The sequence below is a fragment of the Hippichthys cyanospilos genome, chromosome 6 (assembly GCF_059441005.1).
Source record: "Hippichthys cyanospilos isolate Australia breed blue-spotted pipefish chromosome 6, RoL_Hcya_1.0, whole genome shotgun sequence".
NCBI lineage: Eukaryota > Metazoa > Chordata > Actinopteri > Syngnathiformes > Syngnathidae > Hippichthys > Hippichthys cyanospilos.
The window spans coordinates 25,498,321-25,513,684 of record NC_142374.1 but is presented as its reverse complement, the minus strand read 5'-3'; the positions used below and the strand labels follow the sequence as shown (position 1 = coordinate 25,513,684).

The following is a 15,364-nucleotide window of genomic DNA, read 5'->3' as shown; positions in this document are numbered from 1 at the left end:
TAAGATGCACCGACACTTGGGCAACAATGTCAAAACTAGAGGGAAAGTGAAGAAATCCCATCTTCCCAAAATGTTCTGGTGCGTTCGTGTACGTAGGTTATGTATTTGGAGCACATTTCAGATTTTCCACATCGGGAGGGGTCAGTGAACGCCTCGCCACTGAATGGGCTGGAAGCGCTTGTTTTTCCTTTTCCTTGCGACGCGGTTCCAGGTCATTTTACCATAAATACCCAAAGTTGAGCAGCGTCCTTGTTTCACAAGTTTATGATTGGGCGTATATGCCAAAAGACGGCAATGAATACACGAGTCAAATGGAATACCTTTCCGCGTTCTCTAACTTTTGCACTTTTTATTGAAGGAGCTGGAGACATCATCATTTTGACATGATCCTCTCCGTTTTAGTAATCTTCCCGCGCGGGAAGGAGGATGGACTCAAACGTTGGTTCAGTCTGCTCGCTTCTTTTATTGAAACTAATGCCGTAACATAATGAATGCTGTTAGATGGGCTTGACTTCACTTGTACTGTAAGAGGCCACATTTGCTCGTCGTTCAATTTTTCTGCCCCTCCCCTTCACTCTTGCAATAGAGCGAGCCAAAAGGAAGGATGTGCCTCCAGCTTCATATCCTGATTTCGGTCCGCTCAGTCATGCGCAAGCGGCACCAAATTAACCCCGGGGTGTTTTTCACTCACCCTGGCGTTATTATCACCCGACTTGGGCCGACTTTGAAAGGCTCACAACATAAGCTTCCGTGCAACATTAATTCTCGGATCAACTACAAATCCCACAATGCGTAGACGGAATGCATGATGGGAGTCGGGCTACGCCACTCGCCGAAGTCGGGTGAAATGTATGATAAAACATCGGATTTTCAAAATGTCTAATAAGGACCGTTTTTCCAATTTTGAACGGCAGTAAATGAGCCCCGACATGGGCTGAATTTGACGCGTGCAGGGCGTAGCTCTCCACCCGCTGTTTGTAAGCATCGGAAGGGACGGCGTATTGAAAGTCCACGTGTTTTGATAATCTACATATGCCTTATTTTAGCCTCAGCCTAGTGTTTTTTTTAAATATGTTTTCCTTTGATATTACGCATCAAAAACACCTAAAAGGCACTTGGCTCAAACAAGCTCTTGTAGTGTCATTGCCAACATATTTTTAAGGCTGCCCTCGATACGGCGCGGTCCGAAGACAAAAAAATAGAAGGCAAATTTGCTTGTTTTTTTTTTTTTTTTCCTCCAGTGAGGACAACAGCGCCGCGAGGGGAATTTTGAAGACGGTTCCTGGGAAAAGTCTCTTAAGGTGTTATATAAGCAGGGCAAGATAAAAGTCTCCTCTCGGCTGCCTCCCGAGCTGCTGATTTCCGAGTGCCTCTGCATTCAAAGGAGCCCTTTGATAAGCCCATTAGACGGAACCGCACCGACACAATGGTGATGTCATGAGGATTAGCGTTTTTCCGAGTCCCCGTCGGTGGCCCGTTGGTGGCGCTGCCGGCTACGAGGCCGTGGAGCATGGGCCGACGTCTCGACAAAATGCTTGAAACTAGCCATCAAGTAAGGCTACATTTAGAAAAACGATGCAATTTATTATGCGTTTGCTTTTTTTTTGGTCCTCGTACAATATTTTTCTTTTTTTTTTTTGACAAAACACAAGAAATTGGTGGCTCCTTAAGCCATTGATTGCCAGGGACGTAGTTTCATGTTTTTTAAGAGTCTGGACATTAGATCCCAGATGCTTGAGTATCGGATTTAATATTTAAGTATGTGGAAATCTGGAAATGGCCTTAATGTACTTAAGTATGGATTCAATAGAAGTTTTGGTCCGATGCGGTCTGAAGACGACGGTCAGTTTTCCGCTCGAGGTTTAGGTCCGACGGGCTCGGGCGGGTCTGCGAAGGCTTCCTGGTATGGTCCTCGTATGGTAACCGCGGGGCGGCTCACCGGGTCCCGTCGGCCCGCGCCGTCCGTTTACTTTGGAAAGCGCGAGCTCCTCATCGGGCCCGTTTCCTCCTCGGGCTTTGGCTTTGGCTCGCTCGCTCGCACGCGGACTGCAAGTCTTCAGAATGGGCGCTTTATTTAGCCTCTGAAGACACAACGCGTACGGCGCTGATTTACGTTGACCGACCGCGCTCGCGTTTGCTTCGGAACCCTCCCTACAAGGCCCGGGCCCGCGCCCGGCTTCGCATTGCCATAACGAGCGGGAGCGGGTTTTAAATGCGCCAGAAGAAAGTGCCGAGCGGAAAGGCGGGAAGACACGCGGGCCTTTCAAGGCGGGCCGGCCAGGAAGAACCTTTGCTGGGCAAACAGGAAGCCAAGCGGCGAGGCGTGGTCTTCCGGGCGGTTCGGTCAGACCCGCTCATCATGCGGCCCCGTTTGCCTCTCCTTCCCGGCGCGGCCACTCCGGGTCGGGGAGAACCGCCTTATCTCTCGGATTCGGTGGACTGCGAGTCTCGCAACCGGTTGCCGGAACGAACCGAAAAAAATCATACGGGACGGATCTCCGGAAGAGCGGCTCGAGGACTGGAGTTCCACACCTATGGTCCAATGCACGGGTGTCGAATCCCAGTCCTGGAGGGCCGGTATCCTGCATGTTTTTAAACCCTCTCACGGACACCCGATTCAAACGATTATTAGGATCATTTTCAAGCCCCGGCCAAGTTGCTAATGAGCTCTTAGTTTGAATCGGGTGTGTTGGGAAGAAGACGCGCAGGATACCGGCCCCCCGGGACTGGAGTCCCACACCGTAAACACAAAGTGTCGGCTGGGCGGAGGGCTGTCACGATTGTATCTTTTTTCAAATTGATTAAGCACACGGCGGGCGCAGATGAGGCCCGCTGTCAGGTTTCCGTCGCGTGCTTTGACGCACCAAACCGGCAGAGCCAAACCCACACTGGCTCCCGTTCGGCCCGCGCGTCTCCTTTCGGTATTTTGTCGGGCGATAAAGACAAGAGGGCGAGAGGGAGGTCTCATTAGCGTGTGTCGGGGCGGTCTCGGCGTGACCCCCGTACGCGCGGGGGTCGGCGACCTTCCTGTACGGGCGCGTGCGAGACCGGCTTCCTCGCCCGCCCGGCGCCCGCGGGCCCGCGGCCGCCTGATAACCCGCCGGCCATAAATCATCTTTTGATGTGCGCCCCTATCACGAGCTGTCACATGCTGTCAGCCCGCCTTGTCCGAGGCGCTATTCGCGGCGCTAATGAGGAGCGGGGCAGCATGTGGCTTTTTTCATCGGGGTTTTGTCGTCGGGGGCTGTCAAAGACACGGAAGCGCGTTTTAAGATTTGTATAAATTGTGTTGACTTGAATTGCTTTGGCGTGAGCGCCGCTTTAAATTGCGTAGAGTTTACGAGCTGAAAACTTGCAACTCCGGTCCGCGTGACTACGATCTCGCGAGAGCCGACAGACGCTTCGCATTGGTGGATCTGAGCCTTTGGATTTGAGTCGGATATGCGAACGGAGATGACGCGGCGCCGGGCAAAGTCAGTCCGTCCGCGAGTCGTCGGCGCCTCGCGGGCGTAGAGCGGAAAGGAAAACATGCATTTCGTCCGATTTTTGCATTAGTCCTTTCAGCCGCAACTGGTGAACGGGGTGCGATGGAAAATTTTGTGCTGACACCCTAAAACCACCAGGTGGCGCTTTTCAATGACTTGGTGGATTGGCTTAGCTTGGACTCCCATCATGCAAAAGTCTTCAAAAGTCATAATCCTCTAGTTATGACATAAGTTTCATAAATATATTCGATATTCAATTCAACATTAGCAAAAAAACCCGCAAAGTGTTATGTTGTCATAACAGGGCTTTGAGTTTGAGGTCAAGAATGCAAATAATCCATTCCCATATCAAGCCGGAAGTTAAAAGCTCTGCGACTGCTTCTTTATATTCCTCGCAGGGATTAAAACGCCACCGCGGCCAGTTCCTTAAGGTGGAAATCACTCTGTTGCGGGATCCTCTTAAGTGCGCGCGCGGGCAGGGGTTGCGCTCCTGATAAGTCAAATTGAAGAAGAAAAGAAGGAGGAAACAAGAATGGCTCACAGGGGCAGCAATATAGCAAGGGATATTCAGGGCATAGATTTTTACGACTTGGACCGAGGGCCCAAACTAAACAAAGTCCCTTCCTTCATAAATCGGGAACTGCATTGACGTAAACGCGCTGAAAATGGGTTGAGCTGTTGAGCCTTTGCAAAAAAAGGAAAGAGAAAAGAAACCAAGGATGGACTCGGACAGTGGTTCGGTCCGCTCGCTTCTTTTCTTGAAAAAGCGAACAGCAGCTGCTGCTGGGATGAGCGTACTTTTTGTCCTTTTGTAATCAATTAGGAACGAAGGCGCATGAATACGTTTTTGGGGTGGAGCGAGTTGAGTTTGACGTCTCTCGCAGTCGTCGGATGCGAAGGAGTTTTAACATACTCGCTGCCAGCCCATTTCAAACGGATATTTGACGTCTACGGCCGTCAACGGGAGTGAGCCAGGTACCGCTGCAGCTGTTTGCATTCCTTCCTTAATCACGTAGGTACTTACCGCAAAGACGGACGGGGCTTTCGGGCGGAACGAGTGAAGTTTATGGCCGCCGGCGGCTGCGAAGGCGTTTTAACGTACCGGCTCCGGTTCAAATGGGTATTCGACGCCTACGGCCGTCGACGGGAGCGGACGAGGACTTCGTCTCGGCGGGCGGCCCGGCGAGCTTAGCTCAGCGCTAGCGCGGCGTTGAAGCCTTGCCCGCCCTTGTGTTGACTTTCCCAATTGTGCATCTCCCTTTCAGAAATTAAGACACAAAGGCCATAACGAGTGCGCTAGCCCCGACGGCGACGACTGTTTGGGGCACAGCCCCCTCGGCGACCAGCATTTTGCCAAACTAAGCCAAGAGAGCGATTTAATGTACAAGCGCTGCGCCGTAAGTACTTGCTGGCGCGTGTGTGTTGATCCCCGTGCGTCTCTTGTGTGTGTGGCATTGTTCACTGCAGGCGCTAAACAAGAAAGAGCACCGCGGCTGCGATAGCCCCGACCCCGACCCCGACCCCGACCCCGACCCCGACGCCTCCTATGTCCTCACCCCTCACACTGAAGAAAAGTATCAAAAAATTAATGAGGAGTTTGATAATATGATGAGAAATCATAAAATCGTAAGTACTGGGGGAAAAAACTAAAAGGAGAAACGATTTTTTTTTTTTTGGCTTGGCTTTGTTTGCCACAAAAGAGTTTCTCTCTCTCTTTTTTGCACATTTTAACTTTTTTCCCTCTTTTTGTTAACCTGGTCGAAATCTCTCTCCGAAATCTGCCTTCCTTAAAGCAGTGGTTCTCAAACAAATAGATTTTTTTTTTTTTGATTAACCCGAATGATTCTGCGGACCCCCTGCGGTCCCCGGACTCCACTTTGAGAACCGGCGTACAAGAGTCTGGCGGTCTCACACAAAATTGGATGTATCTCCTCTGACTAAGTTGCTTCGTCGCCTCGTTAGCAAGCGGACATCCAAATGATTCCGTTTTTTAAAAGATACTAAACTGGTTGCTTTATTGAAGAGTCATGCATAATTTCACATTTTGAAAAAGAAATGAACACAAATACAGTATATATGTATCTATATCAATTAGTAACCCATACTTTGAGAACCACTGCCTTAAAGAAAAACGCCACCACTTCCGGATTGTCGTGTTTTGTGCTTCAGATTTATAAAGCGCCTTGACACCATTAACAAAATAAGGCAAGCACTGACCCACAGGAGGAAGACTCTTTTCTTTCTTTTTTGTTTTTCTCACGGGTGAGGTGGCGTTGTGATGGGCGCGCTGCGGTCAGTCAGCACGCGGCCCGCCTCGTCGCTCTCTCCATCCGTCTTTGCTCGAGTGAAAAATGCACACACAAGAATCTTAGACGTCGTGCTGACTGCCGCAATGCAAATTCTTCACCTGAATGCATGTTGTTGTTGTTGTTGTTTTTTTTTTCCTCCGAGACTTGTCTCTTGTTTATGCTGCAAGTAGCAATCAAATGCTAGCTACTGTATACGCTCTTTCTCATGAATCGCCCAAAGTCATTCATACGCTGGACAGTCGTTGACTTCAATTGGATTTTTGTTGGAATTCATGCAAGAAATAGGCAAGAAGTTTTCTTTAGGGGACTTTAAAAGAGTTTCTGACACTGGTAATGGAAAAGTCCCCCCTCCCCACACACACACACACACACACACACACACACACTCACTCAGTCGCTGCAGTGACAGATCATTAAATATGAACGTTGGATTAGTATACCTAAAATTCTATCTTTTTTAACAATATCAGAAGAAAATAGCCATATACATGAACTTAAAACAAATGTTAACTTGGCCTTTTGAATTTTGAGCTTTTACCGTCATTCCCCTGCTATAGGACACATTTTTGGCTTGAATTCTGGTATAAGATACACCAACACCTTGGCAACAGTCAAAAAAAACAAAACAAAAAAAAAAACTTATATCGGCGCGATTATTATGATAAGATCGGGCCTGCCCTAGTTACAGCCAGATGTGTTTATTTTCTTCTGCCCAGAGCAAATAGGATCTCGGGGGGGGGGGATTACTGGTTGGAGCACTGATATTCAAAATTTAGCAAATAAAAAAGTGCTAGTCGGGTTTTGGCTAGCATATGAATCATTTGGGGCTCAAGTGAATGAAGCGTATGACAAGGTTCCAATGTATGGTCATTATCTGTTTGTCTGTTTACCTTTTCCTCTTTGTCGTCGCAAAGCGCACGCGTATTTATCGGAAGGTGTTTTTGCGGGTGTCCCCCTCGCAGCCGGCGGCGCTGCCCCCGCAGAACTTCTCCATGCACGTGGCCGTGCCCGTGTCCCACCCCGACGCCATGTTCCATCCGGGAGGCGGGACTCTGGCCGGCCAGGGCTTGGCCTCCCTGGGCGACGGCGGGATGCTGTCTCCCCCGCAAGCCTCCTTGCATCGCAACGCGGGCCCCCACCGGCCCGCCGGCGCCGGTGAGTGCAAAAGCCGACTGACGCTTTTCGGCTCGGGGGGCCACTTAGAGCAACCCCTGCCACTATTGTAGCTTCTATTCTATGCGCCTCGTGATGCGGCGCGCCTTCTATATGAAAACACTTCCATTCATTGAAGGTGAGCCTTAAGGTTACACCAAAAAACAAAAAGCCAAAACGTGATGATCCTATCGCGTGCAGATGGTTAATCATATGAGTGGGAGCTTCTCATTTGGCGGACGCCTCCGTAGCGGCCTGCGTACTGTGAGATTTTTTTGCGGCGTCCGGAGCGGCGCCCAGCGGAGCTCCCGCTCGCCACTCCAGCCGGACGCTCGCCCTCTCCGTCCGCGACGGCTTCCGGAGCGCCGATCGGGGCGCCTTTCGCTTCCTATGTTTGGAAATGTCTTGCGAAATGCTTCACCCCCCGCCCTGGCCGCGGCGCTGACAGGTGCGCGTCCCCTCGCAGGCCTTATAAGGGGGCCGGAGCAGCCTAACCCCGGAGGTATTCAGGTCACCGTATCCCTCTTAAGTCATAGCTACACAATGAGCTCGTTGACGTGCCGCCCGAGGGCCGCCGGCAGGTGGATTCCGCCGACGCTCGGCCAAACATCAGATGATTGGGGGAGGGGGGGTGCGCCGCGCCGCGCCGCGCCACTCCACGCGACTCCACTGGCAGCGCGTAATCGTTTTGTTCTTCCTCAACGAAAGACTTCCGCGCGCGCAACATTCAGAGGTACCTCTGCTTCGGAAATTCATTCGTTCCGCTAGTCATTTGGTAAGGTGAATTTTTGGGGCGTTGGTAAGTAGAGGTAGCGCCAGTCCGCACGTTGGCCAAGGAGCGCGTGTCCCGGCCTGTGATAACAAGAACGGGACTGAAGGGGGGGCCCTTCTTTATTCCCGCTCGTATTGGAATGAAGGGAAGGAATGCGGCGGCGCTAATAGCCTTACGCTGAGTAGCTGACTTTTCATCCACAGCGAATGCACTGTGCACTTAATAACCTAATGGGATTGCTCAACGGGGCCTTTATTTGCATACCGTAAAAGGGGTTTCCATCCCGAAGTAGAAGCCGTCATAAAGAAATGTTTGAAATACTCGCAAAAGTTAGTCCCGATTTCACGCTAAACAACGGAGGTTCCGTAAAAGAAAGTCTTTTGCTTTGTTGTCGCAAAGCGCAGTGCCAAACGCCAGCGGCTGCCATCTGCGTTCGTGACGAATGTGCGTCGTGCGCTTTTCGCCTCCGCCGCGGCCAGGAAAAATATTGTCTACTTCATGGTGGCTTCGGCCGATTCAGCTTGATGGACTTAAACTTGCCATTACACACTCTTTGCTTTATTCCTGCCATGTTTTTTTTTTAAATAAACTCATGTTTATTATTTTTAGAATCTTTGTTACTATAATAAGCAATTGAAGCTGATATTATTGACTTTGTTATCATGATTATTACAGTTGCGTTGAAAAGTCCGACTGCAATTGTTCCCCAAATATAGGAAGCGCCCTTCATTTTAGGGACAAATTTTGGTATTTGTTTGTTTTGGTATGTTACTGTGTATAAGACGCACACACATTTTGGCAAAACTAGCGGTAGCGGTACCACTGTATATGAATAACTTGGGCTCAGTCCGGTCCAGTCCATTTGTTGGAAAAGGTGCGGCAGAGTTTTTTTTCGGGGGGGTGGCCTCCTCGCCGTCAATTGTTGCGCCAATCAAAGTCCCAGCTGGCAGCTGCTTGCGTCCATACTGTTGATCCAGCTGCCAGATAGCATTGTGGCCATCGCAACTGTTTATTTGAGTGGGAATTGTCACCCCGCTCTTTATCGGGCTGCTATTGTTCCATTATGTTCTCAACGCCCCCCCCTCCCCACACACACACACACACACACACACACACACACACACTTGGATGTGGAGCACGCACAATCAAAGTCAAAAGTCATTGAAGTGATACTGATCCGCTGATACAGCGCCGAATATTATTCATTGCTCGTGTGATGTCATAGCACCGCCGACTTTGATTTTGGGCGTCGGGCTGTCAAAATACGCCAAATTATTGCGAAGATTTGGATATCTTGCCCCCACCCCCTTCTAAAAACGTTCAAAAATCCAGCAAAGATTGAAGGGTACTGAAAAGGTTGTTTCACAGGGATACATCGTTGAGAAACCACTGGTGTAAGGAAACAGCATATAATCGTGTTTTGTTTTTTTTGTTGGGTTTTTGTTTTGTTTGTTTTTCATGTGAAAAAGTAAATGGCGCGAGCGTCCAGCGTGCGCACGTTGATTGTGTTTTCTTTTAATTGTTTTCATCGAGCCGTAATGGTTTCCGCTATTTCGTTGAAGCCGTCACGGCCCATTTGGCGGGAAACTGCCCCTTTGTCGCCGCGCGAAAAAACAAGCCACTTTAATGTCATCATTCACACTCTGGAATAAAAGGCTCATCAGTTTTGAAATGGACGTTTTATTTTTGTAACCGTTCGGGGTAATTATCCACGTCCATTAAAACTTCCCAGCAGGTTGAAAACACTTTAGGGGAAAAAAAAAAAACAAAAACAAAGCAAAAGCCGAGCCGGCCTTGATGGCGTCCGCGCTTGCTTTCGCTCTTGCTTTTGCGCTCGCTTTCGCTCTCGCTTTTGCGCTCGCTTTCGCTCTTGCTTTCGCGCTCGCTTTCGCTCTCGCTTTCGCTCTCGCTTTCGCTCTCGCTTTCGCGCTCGCTTTGGCCCTTTTTGACGAGGCGCGCTTTCTTCGGCAGGGAACGGCTTTGCGAACCCCAGGGGCTCGCCCGGCGGAAAAGGCATGCCCGCCAAGTCGCCGCCGCCGCCGCCCGGAGGAGGCCGCAAACCGGACCTGAGGGTGGTCATCCCTCCGAACGGCAAAGGAATGATGCCCCCGCTGGTGAGTAGATAGTTAACGGATGTTTGGACCGGTTTTCACTTTTCAAACAAACCGGCGAAAGGCCGTGTTATTCCTGCGCTAGTACACTCGATCCATGACTTTTAAACTTCTTATTACGTTTTGGGTAAACCCGAACGGTACAGTAAATGTAAAACGGTTTTATTTCGCACAAGATTTTGACACACATATGGAGGCATGAGATGATATGAGAATCTGACGCTATGATTACCTTGAGCAAAAATATCACGGCCTCACGGCATCTTTTTATGGTAGCCATTTTTCGAGATATTTTTCGAGTATAGTTTTGTTTATGAACAAAATGTGTAACAGATGGGGCGGAGGGATGGCAAAACTTGTTGATCTCATTGCCGCGGGATTTTGCCTGCGTGATCTCGTTTGTGAAAAATACCTTGAAAAAGTGCTACCCTTAGCCCAGAAACAACATAAGGAGACACACTCTGCTCACAATGAGCCAGAAAGTCAAAAGACACTACAAAAGTCTTTGGAAGCTCGAGAAGCGGAACAAAACAGGCGCGTTGAAACTAAGAGGTGTTTATTCCAATAAATTTGATGGAGAAGACCGGAGCTGCGGAATTCACGGAAGTGATGAATATGTAGCAGAAAATCAGAACTCTCAGGAATTTTGAAAGCGAAATGTCCGCCAATTCTGGAATGCAGTTTAGTTCGCAGGAAGCCGCGCGAGGCTGGCAGCGGGAGCTTTTGTGAGGTGTCACGTCTGCAGACAGCCTGTCATTAGGCCCTAATGGCACCAAATGAATCATGTCTCGGCGTGACGGAGTGTAGATGAAGACTTAATCAGGGGTTAGGCCCTAATGGCACCAAATGAATCATGTCTCGGCGTGACGGAGTGTAGATGAAGACTTAATCAGGGGGCTCCGGGTGTGAGCCGGATAATATCTTGTCGCCCTTGTGGCGTCGCGCTCGCGCTATTGATTGAGTGCGGCGACGACGGCGGCCTCGGTCCGCTCCGGCGGCGGATGGAAAAGAAGGGAGGTCAAAGGTTTCTGTTCAGGCACGGCCGGCTGAACGTGTTCTTTTCCTTCATCGGTGCCTTTCGACGCGTTCCCCGCTTATCGCGCGCTCTCGCGCGATGAAAACGACGCCAGGAGCAATGGGCAACTCCTTTACACCTCCCCGCACCGCCAGCGCAGGAGTAAATACGCGCCGACCTTATCCGTGTGGCCCGCCGCCATTGAGCGACATCGTGGAGGGGGCGAGGCGGCCGCACGCTAAGAGGCGGGGTCTCTGCTAACGAGGCGTCTTACTCCCTGGTTGGAAATTGGTACCTTGAAACTCATATTTGCCAATGTGCCAAATGTTACGTATCAACGTCATCAAAGATCACGTTACGGGCCCTTTAAAACCAAAGGTCGCTAAAACTACAACCAAGGTGGAGATTTGCCAAGTCCGGCGATCAAAAACCGGAGATTCATGTCATTTGTCCGCCTGTCATTTGTCCTCGACGCCCGCCATGCACGTTTTCGGAACGTGGGAGGAAGCGGGAGCGCCCGTAGCCGAGCCGACGTACAGTCGGACACAAGCTTGAAAACGGGGAGCGCCCCCATCAAAACGGGACATCTGCTCGCCCCGCCTTTTCGGCCTTCCCCTGTACGGAATATGATCGGCGAGGCGTTTTGCAATCTGCGCCGCACAAGTTTGCGAGTCTTCCGCCCTCGCAGCGCATGGCCGACACGTGTGAAGTGGAGGCGCGTCACATCTGGCGTCCTCCCGACGGGCCTTTGTGACTCGTAGACTCGTTTTGAAAAATGTCCAAAATCCATTTTTTAAAAGATATTAAACCGGTTGTATCGATTGCTTTATCGCAGTCGTGAAGACTTTCAGAAGCCCACTTGGAGAAGGACTGCTTGAAGAACGGGAAAGGAGCCATTTTGTGAATTTGTGCACTATTTTCTGAACACAATGTGTTTTTGTTCTGAATAATGGCATGGCACCGTCCAAAATGAGGTGATGGCGTCAGATACACGTTGACGTCATCGAATGTGTCAGCGGCACGAGGATGTTTGTTGATGTTTGTTCCATTACGTTGCCTGTCATCCGCGCTATTGATCGTTGGCGCAGTTATGCCGTGTGGTTGGCGGCCGTCTGCCGTCAAATTTGGCAAAAATAAATTGCAAATGACATGACTCCGCGCCGCGAAAACCATCAATCGCTTCTGTGTAGGTTATTTGAACGCAGAAGGTCCTTCAACTCGTGCCGCTTGTGTTCAATCAGAGCAGAAGGTACCAGCACCATCCTGTGGTCATATATGGTATTACACGCATTCAAAGTCAAAGACGGCGTGTGAAAGTATCTTTTGCATGGATGCTGCTCTCGAATCCCCGCACGGTTGATACGCTGCATGAGAAATGTCCGCCAGGGGTATCAATTCAAGTGATCCCCTTGGAAACGGACCGGGCGCGTTTTTCACGCGATGTTTCGGCCGCGGCAGAACCCCCAGCGGATGAGCGGCCCCCAGTCCGGGCAGCCGCTGGCCACGCCGGCGGTGTCGGTGGCCACGCCCAGCCTACCTCCGCAGGGCCTGCTCTACTCGGGCGTGCCCGCCTCCTACAACCCCGCTGCCGGTAAGCCCGCGCCCCCCCCCGTCCCTCGTGCCGTCCACCTCTATTTGTGTATTTGTTGTTGTTGTTGCAGAGTATTCCCTGAGCGGCGCCGAGCTGTCCTCCCTGCAGGGCTTCGCTTCTCCCGGGCTCTCGCTGGGCTCGGTGTCGGCGTGGCAACAGCATCAGCTGGGCCAGGCGGCGCTCAATTCTTTGGTGTGAGTAGCGCGTGGGGAAACGCCGCCGCTTTCTTTGTGTTCTTTGCAAGAAGAAAGACAAACAAAAATACAACGGAAAAAGAAAGCAAATAAAGACGTCGCGGTAGTCCCGTACGGTTGACTTTGGTGTCGGAAAGGAGAAGGAAAAAGTCCACCGTAACTTTTTTGAAGCCTTTCAAGTCAATTCCAATTTATCGATTCAAGCCATTCCAATTTCAACATGTTCCAAATATTCATGTGAGGGGCGCTTGTATTTTTGCTCTTCCAAATACTTAACGTTTTCCCACAATTCCCCATTTTCCACTCCAAACATTGCCCTTCGATTCCAATGGGGGATTTGACATTTCCCATTTCTCAACATTTAGCTCATTCATTTGAGCTCGGGGATCGTTCCCAACATCCCGTTGGTTCAGACATTCCAAAGTTTCTCCACCCCGAGCCATCTCCTTCCATTTCATAGGACGCCTCCGCATTCAGCCTTCATGCGCAATTTCTTCAGGTCTTGCATTTACCTGCTTGTGACTTTTGTTTGTCTGGTGCCGAGGTCGTCAACTCGCGCCCGTCGCGGCGACGCAAGTATCGCGTGCGCTCATACGCGGCCGGCGTCGGTGTCGTCCCAGCAGCGGCGGCGGCGGCCACCTACCTCAGGGCTCCAACCTGTCGGTCGGCGGCCAGAGCGTCAGCATCAAGTCGGAGCCCGTCTCGCCCCCGCGGGAGCGCGCGGCGCCCTCGGGCTTCCCGCCGCCGGGCCCCGGCCGGCAGCAGGAGGGCCTGGGCCGCTCGCCCGCCGACAGCCTCAGCTCCTCCTGCAGCTCGTACGACGGCAGCGACCGCGAGGACCACCGGCCGGACTTCCGCGCGGGCCGCCCGCCCCCCGCCGCCGCCGACGGGGAGGGCCTGTCGCTCAAGCGCCTGCGCATGGACGCCTGGGTGACCTAGGGCGGGTACCGGCGGCCGGGGCGCTTTGCTTTGGACTCGTTACGTCCTTGCCGTTGTGCCGGCGAGCGTCGGGAGAGCGGGCCGAGGGACGCCCTTTTCGCGACCGTGCGGTCAACACGCGCGCGGATATGTCACGTCGTCTCCGATTCATCGATAATAAAAACGGCGCGGGAGGAACCTTTGTCATGGAGGGCTGCCGGACAAATGAATATTCGGCCGTGTCCAAAAGCATTGAAACTTCAAATCATTTTATTGTCACATTAGTTTCAGCGTTTGCGTCTACGCGCGCCCACGTCGCTTCGCAGCCTTGTCTTGTTTCCGCCCATAACCGCGACCAATATGGTCCTCGATGGTGAAATGCCTCTAAAAATGATTTGGTTGTTTCAATGGCACGCCTCAACTCTTTTAATTGGACAGCCACCATCGATGTAACCACTCAAGTCAGGGTTAGACTTATACTCCCGTTTTTGTAAAATGTACTCAAATTGGGGGGGGGGGGGGGGGGGGGGGGGGGGGGGGTAGTGAATGAAGAAGCCAAAAACCGAAATGCAGCGGAGGACACGTCAAGAAGAGAGCACACAGCAACAGCCCTTGCTCCTATCCAACGGGTCCCCTTGGGAAAGCACCACTTCCAACAAGGGTTACAAACGCACATTTTGCCACTTTCGCATTTTCTACAGTCAAATTTTGTAACCGGTAAATGAAAGGTTGCTGTTTTCTTGACCGACTCGGTGCAGAATCTTTTTTTTCTCCAATTGAATCGAAAAGATGGCAACGTCTCCTCGGATAGGGTGGGCGAGTATGTTTAGTCTTGCACGGGCGCCTAGGGGGCGCTGTAGCGGCTCTACGAGGGATCGTTATGGTCATTTTTGCGAGCCACTGTTTGCTGCTGGGGCGGGGCCTGTAAGGAGAAGGCAGAAAAAGCAAGGAGTTTTTAGAACATAAACACTTTGGGGGAGGGGCACTTTTACGGTGAGAAATGAAAGTTGTAACATGCTTCATAATCTATCTTCTGCCATCCAGTTACAGATTTTCACTTTGGGACTCAAAAGTCAAAAGCCATCAAAAGCCATCAAAAGCCCTCTGCGTTGGCCGTGTGCTTCTGGAGTGGCCGCGCAGCCCCCCCCCCGCTACCGTCACCGTCTATGCAGTTTGTAAGCTGGCCAGATCGTATGCCGCATCGGATATCGTGTCTCACGTAGACACGACCGTTTCAGACGCTATTGCGCAGGAGGCACAGGTGTGCAACTCCAGTCCTGGGGGGCCGGTATCGCGCGTCTTTTCAAACCCTCTCAGGCCAACACACCCGATTCAAACCATTAGCATCATTTTCAAGCTCCAGCAGAGCTCGCTAATGAGCTCATCATTTGAATCGCGAGAAAACGGGAAAACATGTAGCATACCAGCCCTCCGGGACCGGAGTTGGACATCTACAGTACGCCAACCCACTCCCGCAGAAAAAAACAAGCAAAGATGAAATCCTCTCCTGACTCCCACCCCTGGGCCAGTCCCAAACTGGAGGGTGGATACAATTTTATAAAAGAAAAATGTTCCCCCTAGTTCATACCGTATTTTCGCACTATAAGGCGCACCTTCAATGATTGGCCTATTTTAAAGGCCTTTTCATATACAGGGCACGCCGCATTATGAGGCACGAAGAATAGAAGCCACAGTAGTGGCTGGGCTTGCGTTATGCAGCCACTAGAGGGAGCTGTCAACAAAACAATGGAAGAATAAAGATGATTTGTGGAAAGAACCGTCTGAACAACGAGGAAAAATACTTTTTGATTATATTC

At 51.1% G+C, this 15,364-nt stretch overlaps 1 protein-coding gene across 5 annotated transcripts in view; it reads left to right on the top strand.

Annotated features, from left to right (window-relative positions):
• The window catches only part of mef2aa (myocyte enhancer factor 2aa), a 41,659-nt gene extending 27,699 nt beyond the window's left edge, over positions 1-13,960 (top strand). The window contains exons 4-10 of one of the 5 annotated variants that reach the window (XM_088416866.1): positions 4,751-4,882; positions 4,953-5,111; positions 6,757-6,949; positions 9,690-9,832; positions 12,303-12,435; positions 12,506-12,629; positions 13,250-13,960. In XM_088416866.1, coding sequence (XP_088272992.1) covers positions 4,751-4,882; positions 4,953-5,111; positions 6,757-6,949; positions 9,690-9,832; positions 12,303-12,435; positions 12,506-12,629; positions 13,250-13,568 — 1,203 coding nt within the window. In that variant the 3' untranslated portion in view covers positions 13,569-13,960. The other 4 variants (XM_088416862.1, XM_088416863.1, XM_088416864.1 and 1 more) reach the window with 4 other exon arrangements.
• The last annotated feature ends 1,404 nt before the right edge of the window (positions 13,961-15,364 follow it).